At 40.0% G+C, this 24,642-nt stretch overlaps 1 protein-coding gene across 2 annotated transcripts in view; it reads right to left on the bottom strand.

Annotated features, from left to right (window-relative positions):
• Positions 1 to 24,642, bottom strand: part of ctif (CBP80/20-dependent translation initiation factor) — a 56,253-nt gene that overhangs the window by 17,475 nt on the left and 14,136 nt on the right. Inside the window, exons 4-9 of one of the 2 annotated variants that reach the window (XM_053340395.1) lie at positions 23,959 to 24,081; positions 23,131 to 23,204; positions 21,421 to 21,525; positions 21,159 to 21,237; positions 10,029 to 10,105; positions 4,308 to 4,388 (exon numbers count right to left, since the gene is read on the bottom strand). In XM_053340395.1, the coding sequence (XP_053196370.1) occupies positions 4,308 to 4,388; positions 10,029 to 10,105; positions 21,159 to 21,237; positions 21,421 to 21,525; positions 23,131 to 23,204; positions 23,959 to 24,081 (539 nt within the window). The remainder of the gene's footprint in view (positions 1 to 4,307; positions 4,389 to 10,028; positions 10,106 to 21,158; positions 21,238 to 21,420; positions 21,526 to 23,130; positions 23,205 to 23,958; positions 24,082 to 24,642) is intronic. The other variant, XM_053340396.1, reaches the window with a different exon arrangement.

The following is a 24,642-nucleotide window of genomic DNA, read 5'->3' as shown; positions in this document are numbered from 1 at the left end:
GAATACTTCAACTAGAGTACTGTGGCACATGGTATTAGTGCCTGTATAGTACACACATATGAAACCACAAAAAACAGTCTGTGGGCCACTTAATCTTAATCTTTTTTTCTTTTTTTTTTTAAAGATTTTTTCGGCACAGATGCCTTCATTTAACAATAGACAGACAGGAAACAGGAGAGAGAGGGGTGTGTGACATGCAGCTAAGGACCTCCGGCCGGGATTCGAACCGGGGTCGGCTGCGTATGTGGCATGCGCTCCAACCACTTGACTACCTGCACGTCCACTTTATCTTAATAATAATAATAACTGCATGCATTTCCTTTGCACATCTCTTGAACCATTCACCCAGCAGACTCCACATTTGCCGGGCATATGACTGAGAACCCAAGGGAGTGCTGTGTCAAATTTGGTGCAATTTGGACAATCAACATGTTTAATATTAATAAACTTTAAATGCACCAGCGATCAGTGAGCCACTCTGCTTCAGGGCTCTGACGACGAACTCCTGCATGTCAGGGTGAGACCAGAGACATGACACGAGTTTGAGAAAAGTGCTCTTAAATGAGAAAAGATTGGAGAAATGGTTGAGCGTAGGTCATCTCTGTTATGGAAGCGCTAAGAGCCCAATACACAATGACTGTGGTTACACACGAAAAACAGAGCAAAAACTTCCATGGGTTGTTCAAAACCAGTTTGTATAATATGCTCTGAGGTTGTGGCGATTGTTAAGCACCACTAAAGACAAAGCACAAATCTTTGGAACAAACCCACTCAACTTCATCTGAACTGAAGGCACAGAAAATAGGAACGATCTAAGAGCCACTTAAATTTAGGATGCACATTATTTTATTGTTAAATACAGCCCTCAGTTCAGTCTACTTGAAACGAGAAAATAACATTTATTTACTATTAGATTGTATCTGTGTATAATAGAATGCTAGACAACATGAAACACTTAAAATCAACTGTAATCATTTTTTTCTAAGCGTTAAGTAGCATCCAGAGGCCACGCAATTGGCCCATTCTGAACAGGCAATATAAATGTAAATGGACAGTTTATATGGGGCCTATATTAACACTGCCAGGATTGTTCTCTTTGCTTACAAAATGAACTCAGGGACAGTGGAGGGTTTAGATTTTTTTTAAATTTAACTAGTACAAAAAGCTCTGGAGCACCTTGTAGTCTCACTCAAGGTGTTCTCTTCAAAGACCAAAAGAGAAGGTCGACCACAAGGTGTCTTTAATACAGTTTCAAACAAAACACAAGCCTGTGACATCAGTCGGGTCGTGTACTGTAAGCCTCGTAGGAGGCTGGACTGACTAAAAAAGAAAGGCTGTGTAGCTTTCCTTAGTGCAACTTTCCTCAATGCCAAGAATAATGTGGTTTTCATCATTCCTCACAAAAGCCCTTCCTTGCACTTCATTTGCCAAAACTTAAAAAGCTCAATTATTTACACCCAAACAAGACGAATGAATGAGCCAGACATTTTTGAGGTTGCACAACAAAAGGCACATGAACTATTCTACCTTGTGAAAGAAAGCTGTGTGACACTATCACAGACAAAGTTAAGTTTGCAAACATCTTTTATAAAGAATTTCATTCCATCCCAAATAAATTAATATAACAACCTTGGAAATGTTCTTTGGGTTCAAAAGAAACCAAATGTTAGAAAAAACTACAGCATACTTACAGAGCAGGATTTGATTGTAGTTAAAACATAATAAACTTTACAAATTGATTGTGTGTCACAGTTATGTTACTTACATGTAGTCTACCTTTTCTAACAGTGTTCAAATGTATGCTTAATCTGCGTGGTGGAAGATAAACAGGCCTCCTGGCACAGCTGAGGACTCTTAAACTGAAGCAGACAGATTTATCTATATGTCGGCAAGATGTAAGTACAGACGGATCTGGTTACTGCAAGTTGTGTGTGTGTTGATGGACCAGCCCTGTGACAGTAACTTTTAAGCTTTTAACCAGCACTGGGATGAGGTGCCACTGATAATAGGAATACACTCACTCAAAAGCTGCCTCCTATAACTGAACGCCTGCCTCTAGCATCCAGGCGATATTATTGGTTAGAGTAGCTGCATGACATGCATGTTTGCAGAGCAGCGATACCAGACTCTGCATGCACAGTGATCAGTACGGTATGTGCTTTGTTGAAGAGGAGCACGTGATCAGTTTATCAAACAACCAAATCGGGCAGCGCTCATTTTCAGGTTGTTGTAGGCGACTAGTGGGGCCTGATTTGATTGTTTGATAAATAAATGCAGTGCAACCCTTCACCAGAGCACATCATGAACTGAACAAACTCTGTATCCAAGAACCCTTAAATCGGACTAAATTGTGTAATATCAGCCAGTCTATTGTAAATTAGTCATGGAAAATGAGAACCTTGCAAATTTTTCTTTTGTATAAAGTAGCAAGAAAATTGTAGCCTGACATGTTTGAGATAATGTGCCTTCATTGAAATTACACTTCATGCAGTATGACTATTGCACATCGTGATGTCGATGCTGAAATGATAATATTGTGCAGCCTCAATAGCTAAGGGCCTGGCTATAGTCATTAAAAATAGCAACAGAAAAAGGGTGCCAAGTGCAGATGTCATCAACACACATATTTCTAGAGCTGCAACAATTAGTCAATCTACTAATTAGTCCATCAACAGGATTTCTTTCTGCAATTACTTCGGCTTTTCTTTGTCATGCATTGCAGTAAATTCAAAATTGTGGGGTTTTGTCACATTGGATTATTAAACATTTAATGGGTATTTTCACAGTTTTCTGATGTTTCATAAACAAATCATTTAATCGAGAAAATAATGGGAATAATTCTAAACCCTACATAGTTCTTGATTGCTGTGAAGAACAATAACTTAAACTACTAGCAACCATTTCCACAGCTTGCGTATCAACTGAAAAGGATGCTGGACGTGGATACGTGACACGCTCTCTACCAACAGGAAAGAGTCTAACGTGAACATCATCTCAGGCAGAGGACAGATGGCACTTTCTACCAACATCATTGAAACACAGAATAAGGGAAAATCTGTATTTTCAGAGAATGATGTTCTGTCCCTGCTGCAACAGACTGTATGTTGGTTTGTCCTCTATTGTCACCCATTTGTGTGTTTGTGTGTGTGTGTGTTTGTGCACTTGTATGAGGAGAGAACGTGAATGTGTGCAAGTGTATTTATAGCCTTTTTTTGTGTGCAAGTTCATTTGGTTTATGTCTTGCTGGCCCCTCTTCTTCACTCTCTTGGGGAGGTTGGGAGACAGTTCATCTTGTGACTCTCTCCTCTACCTCCGACAGCCTTTCTGTGACACACTGCGAATATTCTCAATGTCTTTCTAAGTCAGACGTTCATCATCCTGACACGTTTTTAATTGCGTGGCTAATCTAAGTGTAGAATGGTAAATCAGGTTTTTCATTTTTTACAGCTAACATTTCTCGACTTTTCTCGAGGTTTCAATATTTTAACCAATCTTTTACTTAATCAGTCTGATACTGTGGCTTAACGCTGACAGGCAGAAATTGTGACATCTCATTTAATGACTGCAGAGGGTGAGATTTCTGAATCTTTTGCAAAGCCACCGACTGCTCGACAGAGACTCCATGACAGTTGAAGACTACAGTCTCTCGAACACACACACGTTTGATGAATAATTTGATCTTTACAACAGCTGTTAGTTTAGGCTCAACTCTAATAAGCCATTCTCCTGATCTACTGGCGATGTGGAGAGGTGAAAGTGAGACAGTAATTAAATGTTAATCACATTTAATGACTGTAAGCTCTGCAGTAGTTTGAGTGTTGCTCAGACTGACCATCCATCAGTCACATTACTGCCAGGGAGATGTTTGCTCTAAGGATAAATGATGGGGCCACTGATGAAATTTCATCTCACAAAATCTTGTTACTTGGAAACAGGTTGTCTCTGGAGTGATCAACTATCTAATCAAATGAGAAACTGTATTTTTTTTCTTTTGGTTTGAGATGATGAGTCTGGTAGCATCGAGGTAGTAATCAGATAGAAATTATCTTAGTGTGATGCTGCCTGTTTGTGTGTCTCCTTTTTTTTTCAAATCCCTCTATTTCTACTCTACCTACTTCTTATTTTAGGCTACTCAAGTATCTGATGAAAACAAAATGAAACAAAAGAAGCACTTTATTCTTGTCTCACCAATTACCAACTGACCTTCAGATGTTAAGCCTCTGTCGAGTAGAATAAATCAAATTTATGCTGTGCCATATGTTGAAAAATGTATTCATGTCTCACTCCTCCCTCGTGTTGTCACTGACCTGGCTGAGACTTGCCGTCTTCCCCCTGGGCCAGTTGGCAGAAGTATGGTTAACTGGTCTCGGGTGAAATGATCAACCAGTCTACAAGCAGGAGAGGAGGGCGTGCCACAATGCAGGTTGATTGGAAGGATGGAAGGATGGAGGGATGAAGGATAGATGAAGAGCAAGACAAAATGGCAGAACAATTTGTAGAAAACGGCGGAGGGAGGGATTGGGATTTGAGGGGGGGAGGGGGGGGGGTTTAGATAGCACGAAGAAGACAGGGGAAAAGCAAGGCAGCAAAGCGGAAACAAACAAAAAACTACAGGTTGATAACTATGTCATTCAAACAACATGCATAGAATTACAGGAAGTGGAGGGTGCCATGGTAACTAAAAACAAAAAAAAAGGTGAAATTAATTTGGCAGATATGATCATGGGAGGTGGTAGGATACTGATGATCGATCATGGCTGTTGCTGTGGGTGTACGTGTGTGCGTGGATGGAGAACTTGGCGGCCCGCTGGACCATTGGTTGACCCAGACTAGCAAATCGATTGGCCCGGGGGAAAAGCAGCCTGCAGGCAGACAGTCAATAACGCAGCCCTAGCTTTATACAGGCCACAACACACTGGTTTAATGGACTGTGGGGAGACGACTTTTGACTGCCTGACTGAGCATTTGTATTATAGCCTGACCGATGCAGGACTTTTTAGGCTGATACCAATATTGATATTTGAGAGTTTAAAAACAATCTGATAATGATACACCAGCTGATGATTATTATTACTTTTCCTTTTTTTACAAAACCCATAACATAAAAAACAACTGCAACCTGGAAATGTACCAGTCAGGACTTTACTACAGTTGAAAAATGAACTCTGGTGGATAAACTACAGAACAGAGAAGCTATTTCAAACTATTCCTTTGCTTTTCCTGTCATTTATTGCCCAATAGTTGTATATGTGCAATAAGCTGAATTAATGTACCAATATTATCAATTGGGCTAGAATTTGTTTTACTCTTTCCATTGTTTTTTTTTAAGTTTCAAAAAGATACGGCTGGCAATTTTCTGTATTTTTCTTATTGTCAACAAATGTGCCATCACCACTACGCTACTTTGTTACACTACGTTTCACAACCTCTTGACTATGTACTACATTGTAAATTTCTCAAATAACTTCCCCCCTATGCACAGTGGCCTCTGCCTTGCACAGAAATATTCTCCACAGTATGAAAACATTATCACTATTATTAGTCTTTGGAGCTACTGTGCACATAGGGCCTGATTTACTAAAGGTTTGCGTGTGTAAAAACATGTGCAAACTTGACATCACCCGAAAAAAATACGCAAACTGATCTACTAACGAGGCACACTGATGTTTGTGTCTTTCAAATGTGCAAAATAGTATGCGCTGTCCATTTAGTCCAGTGCATCTATGTGGCTCACTGACTTTTTTAATCCTTTTTGGACAACAATCGAGGTGAAGAATAAGATATATCAGGTTTTGGATACACACACAATATTTGTAAGTAGGATCTATTCTTTGTTGGTTTGTCTCTGCACATGATGTGGCAACAAAAAGAAACAATATGGAAAACTGCCAGCAATATCCTTTAAGATTCAAAATCAAACCTCAGATACTGAATGTGCATGCATACATGCATGTATAAATTGGAGAATATAGTCAGAAACCTTGAGTTGTCACGGCCAGAAGATATCAGCATAAAAGCTTCAGTAGGGGTCAGAGAATCAAGCAGACCAGCTGTTTACTTTTACTTGATTGAATAAATGCATGTAAACACACAGACACACAGACACACAGACACACACACACACACACACACACACACACACACACACAACAAAAAGCAGACATGATCTTGGTTATAAAACAGACGGTGGCATTGGTACTGCATGTGCTGACATCCAGAACTTCACAAATAATTAAATAAACATTTCAATTCTCAGCTCAAAAAGCTCAAATGAGTGTGTGAACAGTGTATGAGCAGCGGACGCTCAATCAAGCAGGTAGCTGGTTTAGTAAGGAAGTGTTAAAAATCATATTTCTTCAAGTGTAAGCGTGAACATACTTATGACTAAAAGAACACTTTTTACTGTTTGTAAAAGCTCCACAAAAAATGCACAGAGGTTCACCTTTTTTAGAAAGAGAGAGAGAGAGAAAAAAGAGAGACGAGGAAGGAGCATATTAGCTCGTACTTTGCCCCTTTGCTGTTTGGAGCAGCGAGCGGTAAGCAGCACATTCCAGTAAATCACAACTAATTTCAGCCCTGCTTGACGTGCCTACTAAAGTAGAAACACATGCACCACCTCCCCTTTCTTTTCCTTCCAGCCACATCCAGCCTACACTTTTGCTTTACTCAATCTCACAGACTCACTCTGTTTCTTTTTTCTTGTGCTGTACGGTTAACAACCCTCGAGTCGCACGATGCACATGTTCTATTTACTGATACGCGTTGTACAAAAAAAGATTAATATTCATCTCCATGTTTCATCCTCTGCTTCCAGGTTATTACTATGAACTTTTCTTCACTCAGCTGTATTGATACATCACTTACAAAACAACACAAATGTAACGTTTTCTGTGTGGTTTCTCACGACAGCGAGTATTTATTGTCATAGGCTACTGGTTTTATTTTGTTAGGCAACCTGTATGCAAGAGAATATCCATATAAGCGGCTTACCATGTTTCATGGGCAAACATGTGCAGTTGATGTATTTGGTCAGCAAACACAATAAGCTTCATAAATGACAGTATGGACACATGAAAACTGTGGAGGCTTGTTTGTTTGTTTTTTTCTGTGTCAGTTGACAAATTCTTTACTACAATAACCTGTTTCCACACTTTCATATCTAACCTTTTATACTCGGCTCTGGAGCATTGTTGCTTGGCCAGGCTGGATGGTTGTGATGACTCACTCACATTACATTTATATTTTCTGTGTCTACTCTCTATGATGTATGAAAGCCTTCCTGACTACCAACAATGATGACATTCTACAGTACATTTCCTTTCCAATTTACCTGATATGCTACTTAAATAGACAAATGGCAGTGTGAGAAAACATTACTAAAACCCCAGATTGCTTTTATCCCTGTTTCCAGTTGTTGATTATTCTAAAGAAAAGAACAAGATTCACAGAAAGATCCTTTGAAATGGAGATGTCAGATTTAGCCAGTTGACATTTGCATTGCGAGAGTAGTTCTAGCTTAATTTCTGTCTGCAGTCCGTTTTACACATTTCTGTCTTCTTATCCTCTGCCTCATGTCTCCTTTGATATTTCTCATCAGAAAGCTAATCCCTCTCTTTCCTCCTCTGCAGAGAAAACATTTGGCCAACCTGTGCAATGCATCTCTTTGGAATAAGGAGGCACAAGAGGGCTTTCCCAGGATTTATAATGCAGCACAACATAACCACAAAAAGTGACGAGTGCTGATACAATGCTACAGTTGGGCTCACATTACAGCTTGGTGGTGGTATTTGTATCAAACGTTTCAAAGGCTTGAACTCAAATATAAAAGGCATCTAGAGTGTATCAAGTATATATGTGTCTTATGATACTGCCAACTGATATACAAACTCCTTTCCATGTTATGTTATAATTATAGTTTATTGTCATAGTGACACACTTTGTGCTGTTATGTTTTAATATTGACCTACTGAAAGGACTGCAGATAAAAATGAGCTAGAGGCCAACTCATGTGCAGTACATTAAATGGTAATATTTATGTACTTAACTCCCAATAAACACATTAGTACTGACACTACTTTTCTTGTTACTACTAGATACAGAATTGTTCTGTTTTAATAAGAAACCTTTCTTGTAAAAACATATCACTTTATCTTGTCATATCACGATCGTTCTCATTATTTCAGCTTCACTTTTTCTAGCAGCTGTAGGCTATAATATCATCTCTTTAGGCACTGACTAGATCTTTTTCTTGTTTAGATGATAGACATCCATTAGGTGATATAACGAGAAAGATTGAGAACAAGATAAAGTGGTGTGATGTGCCAAGAAAAGCTTCTTGTTAAAATGGAACAATTTAGTAAATAATAATACCAAGAGAAGTACATCATTATTGTAACATGAAACTATCTCATTATAGTCTTGTAACAACATAAAAAGGAATACTTTTCTGTCATGGTGGCAGCAATATGCTGCCTTAGTTTAGCATTAATTGAGTGGATTTCTTAATATTTGGTATGCCAAAATCACAGGTTGAACTCTTTAGGAATCCATAATTGGGAGAACTGTTTGGGCAGTGTCTTCAGGCATGTCTTGTTATAGTATAGTACATTTCATATTTTCCTTTTCAATTCTTTCCAAAAACGCTAAATGGGTTGGGCTGGGGTGACTGCGGAGGGAAAGTCGTGCAAGAGAGGCCTTTCTTTTACAGTTGCTTTTCTTTGGACTTCAAACTAGCCTGGTATGCTTTTATGCGAGTCATGTCTCTGTAAAGCAGAGTGGCCCAATTCTTTGGTCAATGTGTAGTTGGTCCTGTGCGAGTCACTAACTCTGACATAAGTGAAGCTTCCACATGAATATTTCCACCACCCTGGTGGTGTTAAGCAACCGTCAGTCAATGTTTCATGTCATAACAAATGATAAAAACAAACACTTCTTGGTAGTTGACTCAGACTTTTGGGCCCCACTCTGCAAGTTTAACTTCTGCCCAGTTGCTAAATTACACCTCGACAACAGACAAATGCACACACACACATACCAGACATGTACACAAACACACATACTGTATGTAAAACTGGACATTTTGTCAGCCCTCAAATACAAGCTGTAAAGTACTGACTGAGTGTGCTTGGAACCAGAGTGCACACAAAAAAAACAGGATGGTCTCTTGTTAATATTTCTAGTTCGCAAAACAAATAGACTGAAACCTAAGCAAACTGCTGTTGGTCCAAGTTTATATTTTTGTTCTTTTCTTTTTGCCAGCACTGCGCTGCGCCCATCGCACATAAACACAATAGCTCTGGACAGCAGCAATTATTCTCTGTACTTAAAAACAAGGATGAAAGTGCTTTTGTCCATTTGGTACAGCTAAAATTTCCTCTTTTTAACCACAAATACAACCCAAATATTTTCTCTTCGCCTGTCTCTTAGCAACTGAAGAACAGTTTTCCAGTGACATCAGGGCAGGGAGCGAGAGAACGAGAGAAAGAGAGAAAGAGAGATGGGGTTTTTTTTCTCTCTTAAGGACCTGGTTTCAATGAAGTCAGACTTGGTTGAAATTAGATTTCAGAGTGTATACAATTAGAGCAGATGTGCCAGTGCAAAATTTAGTGCCAGAGTGGCAGACTTTAAACTTTTAAGTACAAGACGATAGGTTGAATGTCACAAAGCAAGACAAATATCCATAATCCATAATCAGAAAAAAAGGAAAGAAAGTTTGAGGAGGCAAACATGGGTGACTGAATAACTGGCACATATTGTTGAGTGACCTATTAAATGTGAAAAAAAAACCTTGAATGTCTCCTCAATGTTTTTTTTCTTCCTTCTTTTTCCTGTCTGCAGTGAAGTGTGGAGCCTGCATTCCTGTGTTGACATTGCTTTGGCTGTGGAGAGATGTTAAGGCTATAGGACTGGCTGTGCACTGACATCTGACATCAACACAGAAAAACATTCCCTCTCACTGAGGTAGGCATGTGTGTGTAGCGTGGTTGTGTGTGTAGCGTGTGTGTGTGCAGGCTCGCATGCGTCATTACCGTCGGTCATTCCTCCTGCGTCGGAAGAGCTTTTTGGTGTGTGCAATCTCGGCCTCATTAGGAAGGGGTGGGAAGACCTGTTAGAGACAAATCATAGAGTAAGAGACAGCTGTTGTCAAGAGCAGCAATGTACGCTATATCATTTTGACGAAAGTATCTGCAGAATAGAATTTGTCACCACTATACAAGGAAAAGTACATAGAAACCTGCTTGTTTTTCTTATCACTACAACACACAAAATCTAGGTTTTCTTGAATTTATTTGATCAAGCTGTAATTCTGAATCTTGGCTACCCATCAATAGTGAACATGGTGCACTTGAGCATTACTGATGCCAGACAATTTCATAAACTTAAGACATTCTAACATTTAAACAAAATTGCCTGTCATTTAAGTATTTGAAATATTTGTGCAAATGGATTAAGCTAAATAAATAATTAAAATAATCATTGGTTGCAGCCACTACTACATTTATTTTATTCTGTCTGTTTTGTACAATATTAAATCTCAATGTTACCACAGAAGCTTAGCCAATCAACTTTGAGCGAGGATTATTTGTGTAACCATAAAATAAATGAACAGTAAGATGGAAAGGCAGAGAGACAGAGATAGATAAAGAGTTAATGTCCCTGTTTAGCTTTATGTTGCCAAGCAACACAAGGGAAAGAAATTGGGAGGTAGAGAAACTACATTTCATGTTATTAAAAACAGAGAAAAGATAAAAATGTAAGTGTTTAAGTAAATAAACAACGGGTATTTTTCAAATTCGACTACGTGTGGTATTTTTTAGCTGTTAAATGGTATCACAGTAAAACGTACAGATTGTTGGTTTAAGTCCTTTAATTACAGTCCATTCCCAGTCCAACGGAAATAAGACCATCTAATATCCATTAAACATCAGCCTTGTCAATCAAGTGCCCCCCCCCCCCCCCCATTCGCTCAGCATCAATGTGTGCTGTTCCCATGGTTACAGTTGGCCTAGGACCAGCCCCGTTGTGTAGACATACAATATGCATTGATGGAGGGTGTTGTGGAAGAACAGGTGCATGAATACAGAAGTATACTGCCACTGTGTGCTTGGTATTATGTGACAAGTAACCATACTGTCACAGAGCATGAAGGGTGTGAGCCTGAGGAGGGCGTCTGTTTACCCCATCAACTGTCAAAGTCAATTAGTGTCAGCGTATTTATAATATGGGAAACAATGAGTTCATATCTCAGTGCATCCTGTCTCATGACCAGTTTATGTCCACAATGTAATGACAATATTGTCTTCTTTTTATTTGCTATGGAGGCATATTGCATATTTAAGCAACTCCAATCTTTCATCCTTTCATATTAGTTCTTCACAGCCACTTAGAATGTGGTTTTGGATTTTGGCTGCATTTTTGGTTTTCATTGGTAGAGAAGTTACAAGAGCTTGAGTTGATTTTGCAGTCACAAGAAAAAGTCAGAATTTGTTTTCACTGAGGCGCGCAATGAAATATGGGGGAGAGAGACAGAGAGAAAGAGAGAGACAGAGTGAGAAAATGAAAGCCAGAGTTGAAGAAAATGTTTGTCAAATGTACTTTGGAGCTGTAATGGCTGAAGGCAATATTTTACTATTCCACAAGGACAACATTCATGTGTACAAATGCACTGTATGCGATACCTGCAGCTTTGAATTAACTCACTAAAGTAAAACTTCTTTGGTTTGTGGAAAGTGTCTATAGGATTCCTGGAGGGTGTCTGCCCCTTATTTTCCTCTTTTGTGCAAACTCACTATGCATTCAGACATTCAGAAATGCACAGATATTCAAATGAGTCGGAGCTTGATATTTGACACTGCTCCTCTAACCCACTTCTCCTCGAGAAACTGCTGGGGGATTGTTGCTTTCTGATTGAATCCAGATGTGAGCGGTAGAGTGTGTGTGCATGGAGAGCAGCGGGGTGCATTTGTGTGGCATAGTCATATCCAAAACGGTGCAGACAAACACGCACTTAAACTGTCTGTTAGTGCAAAGCTTTTCATTTAACCGCAGTGATTCAGAAGACTTCATGTATAAACCCAAAAGCATTAATATCTGTGAAATTCTGCTACTTTTTCCAGACTGCATCTACTTGCCTCTGCAACGCTCTGACAGAGAGGAAAAGTAGGTGGGGATACACACACACACACACAAAAAGAAAGAAAGCAAGGAACTGTTGCATGTTTAGCTACTGTAGTTTTCCTCTAGGATATCATTAGCTGTAATTCTGCCTTCAAATGGTAACCAGATGACAGAGTGCACACACACACACACACACACAAACCTTTTTAACTTCTAGCATTTTTCCATCACCATGTTAGATTGCATAAATAAATCTCAAAAATACAGCTGTAAATAAGAAATTCCTTTCTTAAATTGTGCAAATCTATATCCAAAAAAAACAAAAAACAATGGCATTTTAGACAGCAGCAGAGAAAAGCTACAGTACCCCGGTTTATAAACAGGTCTGACAGAAACTGAAAGACAGGGAGAGGAAAACGGGAGATGCAAAATTGTCTCTGTGGCTGAAAGAGAGAGCGCTGGGCGTGTGAATATGCTATCTGCAGGTAGCAGCCAGCGCCGGGTAGATCAAAGAGGCGTTTGCTGTCCTGGTCCCCAGCCAGGAGACCTCTCACCTCGTGGCAGGCAGCGTGAGCCCTGTGGACGTGACAAGGATGGCGAGGGGGTGTTGGCTGTGTAAGTGGGAGAGACACTGGGAGCAAGACAGGGATAGAAACGGACAGTGTGGGGTTTGTATGTTTGTAAGATGAAAAAAAATATATATGGTGAGCTTTTTTTTTTTTCAACATGGTAAGTGAGGGTTACTAAAGGGGATAAAGAGGATGTACCAGAGGGTGGGGATGGCAGGAAGAAGTCCCTTCACCCTAGGATTTGTTCTTACTCCTAAGTGGGCTTTCACACTGAAAATAGAGCTGCGTTTAAAAAAAAAAACAAAAGGCTGTAAATATGTGTTGCTATGGGTACCCGTGAAGGAGGTCCAGTTTAAGTAACAGATCCACAAACTTGAAGACAATAGGAGGAGAAATTTAGAGATCATCTCATCCTGTGTCTCAGTAGAATGATTTTGATCTCATTACAAAGAAATGTACCATGAATATGTGTTTGCACATATATGACTGATCACTGAAGTGTGCTGCAGGATGAAAGCTGCTCTGAAGACATCCTAACTGTGGGGGGGTGAGGGGGATGAAATATGCTGATCTGAAAGTACGGGCAGTGGTGAAAGTTTGGAACAGCAAAGAGGAATGAAGGGAGCCTGTAATGGTGAACTTTGGTATAGTCAAGGAGGAGGAGACGTTAAGTCAGATTTTGGAGAAGTCCTGAGGAGAGGAGTCAAGTCTTGAAGAACAAAGTGAGCGGATGAGAGTTGGATGAGAAAGACAGTTTTGACAATGTGATTGATACGAAGTTTGAGGGAATGAATGGAATCAAAATGCAAGCGAGAGAACTGGCAAACGGGGAGCTGTCAACACAGGCGGAGAAGCTTCGCATGTGCTTGTTGAGGGATATACAACCAGTGATGACGACTACAGAGTCATGACAGCTGAATATGAGAAAAATGGTTTTCATCCAGCTTTTTATATCCTTGACCTTGAGGCAGTTGGTGGTGATAATGGAGTATGTGGCTGGCTAGGAAGCTCGAATATTTTTGCTAATTTGGAGGCAGGACTTTAATTTAAAGCATAACGCAAGACATGGTCTTACATAACACATGCATTTAATTGACATCTCTACTATTAACAGTTTCAACATGTTTTACTATTTGTATGTGAGCCAGAAACAGAACGAGACAGAGTGTACAGTAATGGTTTGTGTAGTGTACAGTATGTGTGTGTTTGGTAGAAAGGTGAAATTATTGTAAAGCACAAGCATCAAACTCAGATTTTACTGGCTGTAACCAATGAGTGACAGTACACGCCCCAAGCTGTCACTCAGTATGCCAACATGCACAGCCTGCAGCTCGTACAGTGACAGTCACAACATGAATTGGTTCGCCGTCATGTTTGAATTTCATAGCCCTGGCCGAGGTGCATGTGTTTGTGTCTGTGCATTGTATTACGTGCTGAGTTGTGCGAGTCTGTGTTCAAAGGAAGTTGACATATTTTACTCTGTGGCGTTCCAAGGAAAATCACAGGTCACCGGGAGAGGCTACCTGTGATGCTAACAGAGAGGATGTGTCCTTTTTAAAGTATCTTCACATAGCCACGTAGCTAACAGGCAACAAGAATGTGCCCCTTTTTAAAATGCTAAGAAAGTGAATATGTGCTGACCCAACACCCACAAAAGCAAATTTCATGACTTAAACCCCCTGCAGTATCTAAAAGGGTTTTATTTTTCTCACTTTTTGTTAGAGAGGTCATGGACCCGGGCTAGATTGCATTGTTGATCCATTCATGACAATAACGCTGCTTTAGTGTGAACAGAGTATAAGTAACAAGGAAGGAAAGTAAGGAAATGAGAGAAGTGAACATGGATGGAAATGTGGAAGAATAGAAATGGAGAATAACAATTATAGAACTTTCTCTGCAATAGCATAGAAAGTGAAGTGCACGTCTTCCTGTCCACTCTAGTGTATAACAATTCTGGTATGATGCTCATTCAGTCACTCCATTGTTTCTCTCAGCTTATTTATGTTGCGAGGGCCCTCAGCCAAAGACAATAAATTTAAAACTGCCCCAGGGGTGGCATTACAGGACAGGTTGTTGAGAGCAGAGGAGGGAGAGAAAGCGAGAGAAAGCAAGGATGACAACGAGAGAGACTGTAAATACAAGATAGCAGTCACGTAAAACAGACAGCGGGGAGCTAAAATGCTTCAGCTGAAATTATTTGGACACTTACTAGGTCCGAATGTGCTTCTTCCCGTGTGTATGGAAATTAGGTTTAGCTACTCAGTTTGCTTGATGCGTTAGTGTATCTGCGATAAAAATGTCTTTCATTCAGAATTACACATCGCTACATACAAGTGTAACATTAACTATAAAGGTTCACATCTTTTGAAGACATTATGACAAGTATGTTGTCTAAGTATTCATTACTTGCATTTTGATGTGCAATCGTTTTACCTTAAAGTCCTCCTTAAAGTCTAGTCAACTGAACAATTTTTTTTTTTTTTATTCCAACCAGAGCACTTTAAAATTTCTTAAAACATGTCTGAAGAAGATCTTTAAAAACTATTATCTAGTTGTGTGCCTAATAATGAGCCCATATTTAGAGATATTTTGCGCTCTCTGTGCAATTTTTCAATCTCAAATGTGAATTGTGTGTTGAACTTAGTTTAAAAACAGTAAATCGATGAGGATCATTTAATGATTATTAATTGAAGGAATTATGAAAAATGTGTATTCCTACTATGAGAATTAAGGCGACAGGCAACACCATTCAAAATGAGCGCAGACGACCAGCTGCTGATTCTGGATATTCGGTGTCTAGCTTAAACACGTAACTCTGAGGATTTCCCAAATAGTTCTGTAAAATCCCTGTAGTATAGGATTTGTTCCATGTTTCATGATCTCTACTTTAGGCCTTTTGATGTAACTTACTCTGCGGCTGACGCCTGCCAACAGTACAGAAAGAAGAGATTTATAGCTGCCACAGTCGGATACAGTGGGTGATCGGTGATAAGAGGCAAAGATGTGAGGTCCTGACATCCACGTCTCATTTAATAAGTGATCTGAGGCTGGGGCCACAGCAGAACAGACAGATAGACAGGTACATCAAAGAACTCGGGGGGGAGTCTGGCTACAGGAGGAGATGGAGTCGTTGTGAGATCAAAGTGTCAAGAGGAAAAGCGGGGGGAAAACTGTAGCACCCTATAGAAATGTAATCATGCGACAACCACCACTGCAGCAGCAGGTTTCATGTGCTTACCGCTCAGTTCTAGACATCTCTCTGAATGATGAAAAAAAGACTTCAATCATATGCAGCACTCTCTGTGTTACATTACATTGACAGGTCACCTCATCTCCGCTACAGCACCAAGGCTGATGCTTTGTGTGCGCGTGTGTGGTCTGGTTTGAATTATATTTGTGAAGCCAACTATTTAATGACCTCTATTCAAGTGAGGACACATTGGCTGCTTCTTACAATCTCACAATGATATAAGCTGATTTTAATACCATTTTATAGCCTTAAATTGACACTGTGGGTGGTAGTCAGCCGATCACGGAGATATAATAGGACTCAGGTTGAAGGTAACCTTGTTTCTTGGGAGATAGCACACCAGTAGTGCAGCATGTACATAAACTAGTTCAATAATTATAAAAGAACAAGAAAATGGGAGAGAATACTGAATGATATGTTCCTGTTTAACATCATTCAATTTTTGGTAAATTTTTAATATCTGGCTTTCATTCAGAAGTGATAAATTTCAGGGGGACAAGCTCAGAAATGATACATTTAACGTTTTACCACACAGCTGGTTGTACTCTATAGGACAATTACTGGACACCTCTGTGGAAACACTCACAAATTTCCCAAGGTAACCTGTATTCATGCATGTGCTCCAGTCTCTGGTGTTTCCCCCATGCTAGAGGCCGGAGCAGGACGGTGCTCAGTGGTGATTAAGCCAGTGTGTGTGCAGTTAATAGACTGTAGGAGCCAAGCAGCAGTAAGACCGGGGACAATAGCAGGAAGAGACCACAGGGAGGGGGCTGCCGGTCGCCATGACCCCCTGGATATTGTTCTGCTGCCCACCAACATTTGAAGGATGGAGGGGAGGAGTGAAGGACGAGATGAGGATAGGAGGGCGGGAGGACGGAGCATAATTATGGTGGTCAGAAGAGGATAGGAAAAAGGAAACAGCAAATAGGAAGAAGCAAAGGGAGACGAGATAAAAGATGGTAGAAAAGACAAGCAGAAGAGTGTGTACAAAGAGAGCGGAGACATATGGGGACATTAAATGTGTGTAAGTAAATACTTTGAGTGGAGTGCAGGTCTCAGGCTCACTGACAGCTGACAGACAGATCGCCAAAAAAGAATCCGGCCCGCCCCCTGTGTCCCTTCTCAACCGGAGCCTGCTCTGCGGCACGTACACTTCCAGACAGAGGGGCCAACCAGTCTATAATATCTCAGCTCCAGACTCCTGCTTTGTTCCCCTGTTGGTCGGCTTTGTTCACAGACCAGAGACCGGATGTCTCCTCAATGACTGACCGCTCTCCCACTCTACTTGGTCTCACCCTGGCTTTCTGTTTCTTCTCTGATGCCCTCCTTTTTTTTGTAATACTGTATTATGTCACTGAACAAAGCAAAACACATCTCTATGATAACTATTTGCATTACTGAGAAAACTGGCTGCTGTGGCCGTGTTTTAAAGGAATAGTTCAACATTTAGCTTACTTGCTGAGAAGATCAACTCTTTCATCTATATAATTATGAAGCTACAGTTGGAGGCTAGTTAGCCTAGCTTAGCATAAAGACTTAAAACAGGGGGAAACCGCTTAACCATTTACAAAGTTTAAAAAGTCCAGCCACCAGCACTTTTAAAGCTCACCAATTAACATGTTATATCTTGTTTGTAAAAAAAACCTTTTTAATCTTTTTAATCAGTTGAGCAGTTTCCCCTCTGCTTCCAGTTTTCATGCTAAGCTAACCCTCTCCTGGCTATAGATTTATATTTAGTATGCAGACATGAGAGTCAGATCTTCTCATCCAATTCTCAACAAAACAGTGAACGGGTGTATTTCCTAAAATGTTGAACTGTCTCTTTAACACGTCGCAATGACAGCTGTAACAAAGCTGAAGCTGACCCTCCCGGTGACTGCCTGGACTCCTGATAACAGTGAGCTGATGTGATTTTGGCAGCCAGGACATGACTTCATGGGAAACGACATCAGGTCATAGCACAGTCATATCACTGAAACAGAAGCACACACAGTGCTGCTAATGAGGAAACTCCCACGAGTGAAAAGAGTATTATGAGCAAACTTTTTATTAAATGACATGCATGCATCATTAACACACATCCTCCTCCACACTTCTTTCACTTATGAATTTTTTTTCTTCATCAAAATAAATCTAATCTAGTCTTTAACACATACCGATAAAAAGATGTGTGGATAACCAAATATTTGCTGGCGTTATTTTAGGTACAGTAAGTGCTGAGAACACCCACATATACCCACACACACGAGTTGTGGCTGTCACAACACCAAGGATCACGCTGACACAATCACGTTAGCCTCTTTCACACATAGTGCCCAGTAAATTACTGGGATGACCTTCCAGGCACCGCTAGTGATTTTGGCTATTCACACATGCAGCTACACTCAAGAACATTTCTGTCTTGCACCTTTTCACACACGTCATGACAGGAGGACAGGAGGAATGACTGATCGCGTGTCATGTCTGTGTTCTTCAGTCTTTATAAACTTCACACAGTATTTTGATGTCAGAAATAATTTATTTTACTGGCATGTTATTTTTGTTTCCAGTGAGATATTATTGAGTTGATATATTGACTTTGCTTGTCATGTCTTTGACCATATTTGTGTCACTTTTCTTCCTGCTAATGTCTGATTACACTGTGAAAAAGTACAACCAGTGTTTTTTTTTTTTAAATAACTACTATAACTACCATGTTTTAGACACACCAAACAATAAAATGGTATCATGATAAACAGAAGAAGTACCATAAAAATATATTATCATTGAATTAGAACAATAAACTGTGCTGTTCATGTTCAATGTTTTCCAGGATCCATGTGACACTTGGCGTGAATCCACAGATCAAATAGTTGTTCTATGATCCGCAAATGCTTCTGTCATTACAACCTGACACTGGATGTGAAGATGGGGTTAGTGTGTGTGCAGGTCGACATTCCAGAGAGGCCAGTGAAGGTGCGGCAGAATCAGAGGGAAAAAAGAGGAAGCTCTTTCTCACTAAGTTGCTTGCATGCCCGCCCACCCACCCACAGACACACACACCAACACACACACACACACACAAACGAGATGTTTTCCACATCCCAGAACTATTTGTAAGTCTATTCTGGCTCCCTGGAAAGGGGAAGCGAATCTTGGCAGGAAGTGTGGAACGTAGACGGGGACTTTGGATGATGTAGCCTCTCCATACAGTAGCGCGAGGTGATGACTGGGGTAAAGAGATGTGTTGTTGTTTGTGCTCGGCTGCACGGATTATGCGGCTGTAAATGCTGAATACTAATTTTCATGATTAACAAACTTCTTATCTTCTTAGAAACAAAAAGTAAATATGCACATCAACCTTTAAACCACAAGCTAAGAAGTGAGAAATGACAAGCAACAGATAAAAATCCCCTGCAGAACAAACCACATGCTACTGTTCTGGTTCGGTGGACATGTGAGTGTCTTCATTGTGACTAAAATGAAAGTGCCAGCAGAAAGGAGAAATCCATACACTGCAATTCAAAGCAGAAAACCATCACACAAACATTTTCTAACACAAAACAATGTCCTTCACACACACACACACACACACTCACCAAAAAGGTATCACAAATTCTGATACTAGTGAACAATCAGCTTTGAAACGATGTAGACATTTGACAGGGCACAAAAATAACTTATGGAGAAAGTCCAGACCTCAGTTCAACTGGCGTTTCGAATGATTGTGGTCTGACTGTTTTATTTTAGCGTGGTCTCTATGAAACTGCCGGACAACTGGAAAATGGAAACTCAAGTGCCCTCCCAGTTGTCTATCAGAGACCAAGGAGGGTATTGTCGGTGGATGGCCTCATTAGAACAAGACACAACTGGGTATCAGAGGCCTGGCATTGCTACTGTGTGACTCCGCCTGGCAGAGCATTGGAATAAATTTAAAAAATGGCAGGGTATGATACCCAGCGCTGACAGAAAGTGAGAGAGGATGGCGCAAGTCAGAAACAGCTTGGCAGTGTGACGGGAGAGAAAGACAGAAAATGTGGCGCTCACTCCCTCAGCACTAAGTGTCCAACCTCACTGTGTCCTAGTGCCAACACATCCGATCCCAACCATACCAGACAGACGCAGTTAACCCCACCTTTTTCTTTTGGCCCTAACTGAATGAACGGAAACTGTGATCTTGGCTCATGAACTGTACAATGAGGAAACCATCCAAGTAGCGCAACCGGGCCCGTCTTGGCTGAAACATTACAAAGAGGCAAAATGCACCTCGGCTCAGAGGCCAAGAGGGGAAGGAAAGAGGAAGACACTGTAGCTCAAACATGATGAAAGATGGAAGACATTTTGGCTCTGAAAGCACGGGGAGGAAGAAAGGAGGGTGACATTGGTGACCTGAAGTGAACTCCACCACGCCAGTGAAACACAAATCATCTTGGAAAACACAATGATTTATGCCTTATTATCTGCAAGGGTCAACACAGATGCAAAATCTATTCCACATATTCTTTTCAGGTTGTTGAGTACACATATATTCTACTCAGAAAATACATAATAAAATTTAGATTTAGTTGTAATAAAACAGATAAGTATTCTGTCACTTCAAACCACAGCCAATCTCTTAAATTGAGCTCAATAACCAACCTACCTACATCACTCTCCTGTAGAAGAAGTGGTCTCAGTCTGTAATGGTTATACATACATACAACCACCGGGGGTCAGTAGAGCATTTTCTATTAACTTTTGATGTCAGTTGCAGCTCAGGTCAGCATTTGACCAGCAGGTGTCTCCAAAGGTTTTTTTTTTTATAATCAACCATTGGTAACACAAATGTAATCTACATTGACTAATCCCATGTATCTATCTAATAATTCAACTGAAAATAAAAAATAAAAAATTGATTATTTGTCTTCTAAAGCAGGAAAGCAGAAAGCTGCTGCCCTTCTATAGTTATTTTAATGAGGTTTCCTCCTGTGATGATTTTATGTTGTGCTACAGCACTCTGCTCAGTACACCAAGTGTTCTTCATGTACGCCACCGGGGGGCGGTCTATAACAATAAATGACCAGGCTGCTATTTTGGTGAGAGGTTTTCTGTGTGCTCATTTAAAGCCCAAAATTAGTGCAGTTGTCGTAAGAAGTGTAAAATACATATAGCCAATAGTATAATGCAGCAATAAGTTTGTTAATATTGAAACCAATCTCTATAGGAGAATGTAGTTAATAAAAAGAGAAAAATCTGTGACTTACAGAGCGCAGATGGGGTAGGAACCTTTCTATGTCATTCATGTCTATGCCGTCATCTTCCTCAAACTTGTTTTTGTTCATCCTGAAAGAAATGGAAATGAAAGAGACAAAAACAATAAATTAATAACTTCCATCACAGATGATACTACCTGAGAGACAGATACACATAAAAAGGGCTCAATAGTAACAGACGACAATTCTAGAGACAACTACAACAATATGTAACAACTGAAACAATACTAAGACACATCAGGGCAGATCTTACCCCTCTCTGTCAATGTGTGGCAGGTGCTTTGGCGTGCCTCTGAAGTGTTTCCTGTGGAAGTGGCTGAAGTCCAGCTTCTCTGGCTGTACGTCCCAACCTGCACCTCTACAACAAAGAGACGAGATATAAGTTAGAGACATCCAGCATCCATGTATGCTGACGAGGAAAGAATGGAAATCGGTACAAGAGTATTAGACAATTTCTACATTCTGCACACAGGAAAGTATAAGTTAACCTCAGGTTCATATTCATCTATTTAACACTGCCATTCTTTATTTGCATTAACCCAGCTTCATCTGAATACTGCAGAGGTAAACACTGTGACACTGGTACTTGTCAATTATTCTGGCTGATACCTAAAATAGAACATTTACATTAAAGACTAAGAACCTCTGTCAACTTGAATAACATCAGAGTACAGGTAATTGAATGAGTATGCCAAGGTAATTACCATGGCATTTTTTATTGTCAGTCAGTCTTTGGCTTTCAATACAACACATACCAGGCTAGGTCTATTTTTTTTCTAAGTAAGGTGAACTAGGTCTTGCTGTTTTCCGCTGATCTTCTCAAATCTCATGATATTTTTCTTTATGCCCGGAAAACAGATGGGTTAAGTAATACAACACACATATCAGACTACATATCAGAATTCAGCAAACTTATGCTGGGTGTTTGTAAGAAAAAGATAATTTTTTTGTTCACAGAGCCTCACTACAAATGACTCATAATTTCATTTATAAACATAATTTTCTATTTAGTACTCAATCTGTACTGCACTACTCTCCGTCTGAATCTGAATGGCACAGGAGGTGTTTGCTTGCATCATCCTTCTGTGCCAGCTCAATCCTTCAACGTTTGCTCAGATGTGCCAACGTGGCCGGGACTAAGGTACGTGAAGCTGCCGTGCAGCTGTTACCACGGCAACAAGTCTTCCCTCCTGTGTAACTGATTTATGTCTCACCCACTTCTTTTATTTCCCCTCTAAGCTTCAGGTCTAGCCTTTCTTTAAAAAACATAAATCATTTCGTCACACTTAAGTTGAACAAGATTTTGTAAGGACTTACAGACAGACCTCACTGGAGGACTAACTAGATTTCAAGCATTGAGGCCGGATGTTTTCAGGAGAAACATTCCAGTCTCCTTTAGCCAGATGTAATTTAAACATGGCCGTGGACAGACACTCTTGTAACAAAATACTTTCACAACAAACTCCACAGTTCCACTGTGTGTAGCGTCTTAGATTTGTAGATTAACTTAAAGTGAGTTTAAAGAGATAGAGCACGCTGAGCCAACTTTCCAAAAGTTAATTTTCTGAATGTGATGTCCCCAATTGCATTTCTGTTTAAAACATTTTCCTTTTGATACACACAATAAATGTCAGCAATTATCTGGGTCTTGAAGATGAAAGTTGGGAAATAATGTCTTGGACTGACTAGGAGTAGAGTACTTCCAGATTTAGGACACCGCAGATCCCTAATTCACAATTGGAACTGTAGATAAGACCGAAGTCAGGCTAAAGGAAAATTAAAGAAAATAAGAGGAGCAACCAAAAGAAATAAAGCAATGTTAGAAGGCATGAGAGAAAGAGGCAAAAGCTAAGAGACTCGTTATGTCTCTGAATCATTCACATGATCTCCAGAAACTATGGCTGGAATTCAGACCCAGGAGACTGTACAACATGTTAGGTTTGTTAAAGAGCAAGGCACCTACCCGTATGAGTCCATTGTGTTAGCGGCCCATATATCTGTGCCCAGGATGTCAAAGGAGCCATCTCTGTTCCCGTTCTGGACCGACCACAAGGAACAGGGAAATTGCAAATGTTCAGTATGATGACAAAATACTTCTTATCAAACCATCACATATCAAGCTCATCTCATTCCACATTTATAAACAGCTGAACGACTAAAATGACTCCTAAAAAGCAGATTTCCTTTTGAATTTTTAATATCATAGTATTTATTTTTAATAAAAAAAATTAAAAAAAGGTAAGCTGGAAAGAAGCAGCTACAGTTATTAAGTGTATTTATTCAAAGTTGATTAAAGGAGTATTCCACCAATTTAATGTTGCACTTCCATTAAATTGGGGGGGGGGGGGCAATTTAAGAAGGATGGTCAAAAAAAATAGATGCAGCAGCTTTTAGTCGACAGCATGGGTCAAGCGCCATAAACACTGGATTTTAAATTTCCTATTATGCAATTCACTATCTTTTGTCATAAAACGTTTCCTGCCTGGTAAATATCCACATTGGCCAGTTTGTAATTCAAGTTTTCTGTTTTGCAAAATTGGTGGAGTGCCCCATTAAATTAATAATAGCCAAGAGCTGATTTGTGTTGTTTAAGGTGGTCAAAGACGGCTCAACAGTCCCAAAAATATACAAGCAGCATGACAGAAGAAGCCAAACTGTTGGTCCCTCAAAAGTCTCAAAAAGACAAGCATTTTGTCGTATTTATTTTTTTTACAAAGGTGGTCACTCAATGAACATTGCGAGAATGCTGTAACAATAAGACACACACAAACACACACGGATGTGCCCGTACCTTGGCTGGGCCTTTGAACTGGTTGTTTCGACCCCTGCTGCCAGAGCGGGAGCCAGAACCTGGTCTGGACCCTGAACTGGGCCGGGAACCTGTACTGCCGTTGCTGCTGTGTTCCCACTCATCCTGCAGAGTTGAAAGAAAAATAAAAAGACTAAGGATTCTGTTTTACTCATGCTTAAGCCCAAAGCAGTAGGGCCAAAGGAAAAATTGATGTTCATCTATAGCATTCATTGATTGTAATAATGTTATAATGTCACCAACTACAGCTTACACTACTCAGCCTTAACATTAGTCCTATGTGTATATGACTTGCTGAATGAAGGTTAACCGAGTGTCTCTCTCAAAGGAGGGTGGTTTATCTTTTTGTCAGTGGAGACTAATGTTATTTAAAACCATAAGATGTTCACAGAGAGCTGCATTAATATCCAAAGAAATAAGGTCTAGCATGTTGACCAGTATCTGAATGTCAGTTCTTCCAGTACTATTTGTATATTGTGTGCACTTGTGTGCATGTTAGAAGAGCATCAACACCCTGTATTGTATTCTACTGATAAACACAAAGCTCTAAAATTCAATAGACTCAGTAAATACAACAATTCAGCACACGGTCTGTTAAAAATCTGTTGAACTGTGCACTGCGGTTGTTGAGCTGAGATAATAGCTCCTATTTTTGTCATCACATGG

Source organism: Scomber japonicus, chromosome 19 (genome assembly GCF_027409825.1).
Source record: "Scomber japonicus isolate fScoJap1 chromosome 19, fScoJap1.pri, whole genome shotgun sequence".
Taxonomy (NCBI): Eukaryota; Metazoa; Chordata; class Actinopteri; order Scombriformes; family Scombridae; genus Scomber; species Scomber japonicus.
This window is presented reverse-complemented; position numbering and strand designations above follow the sequence as displayed.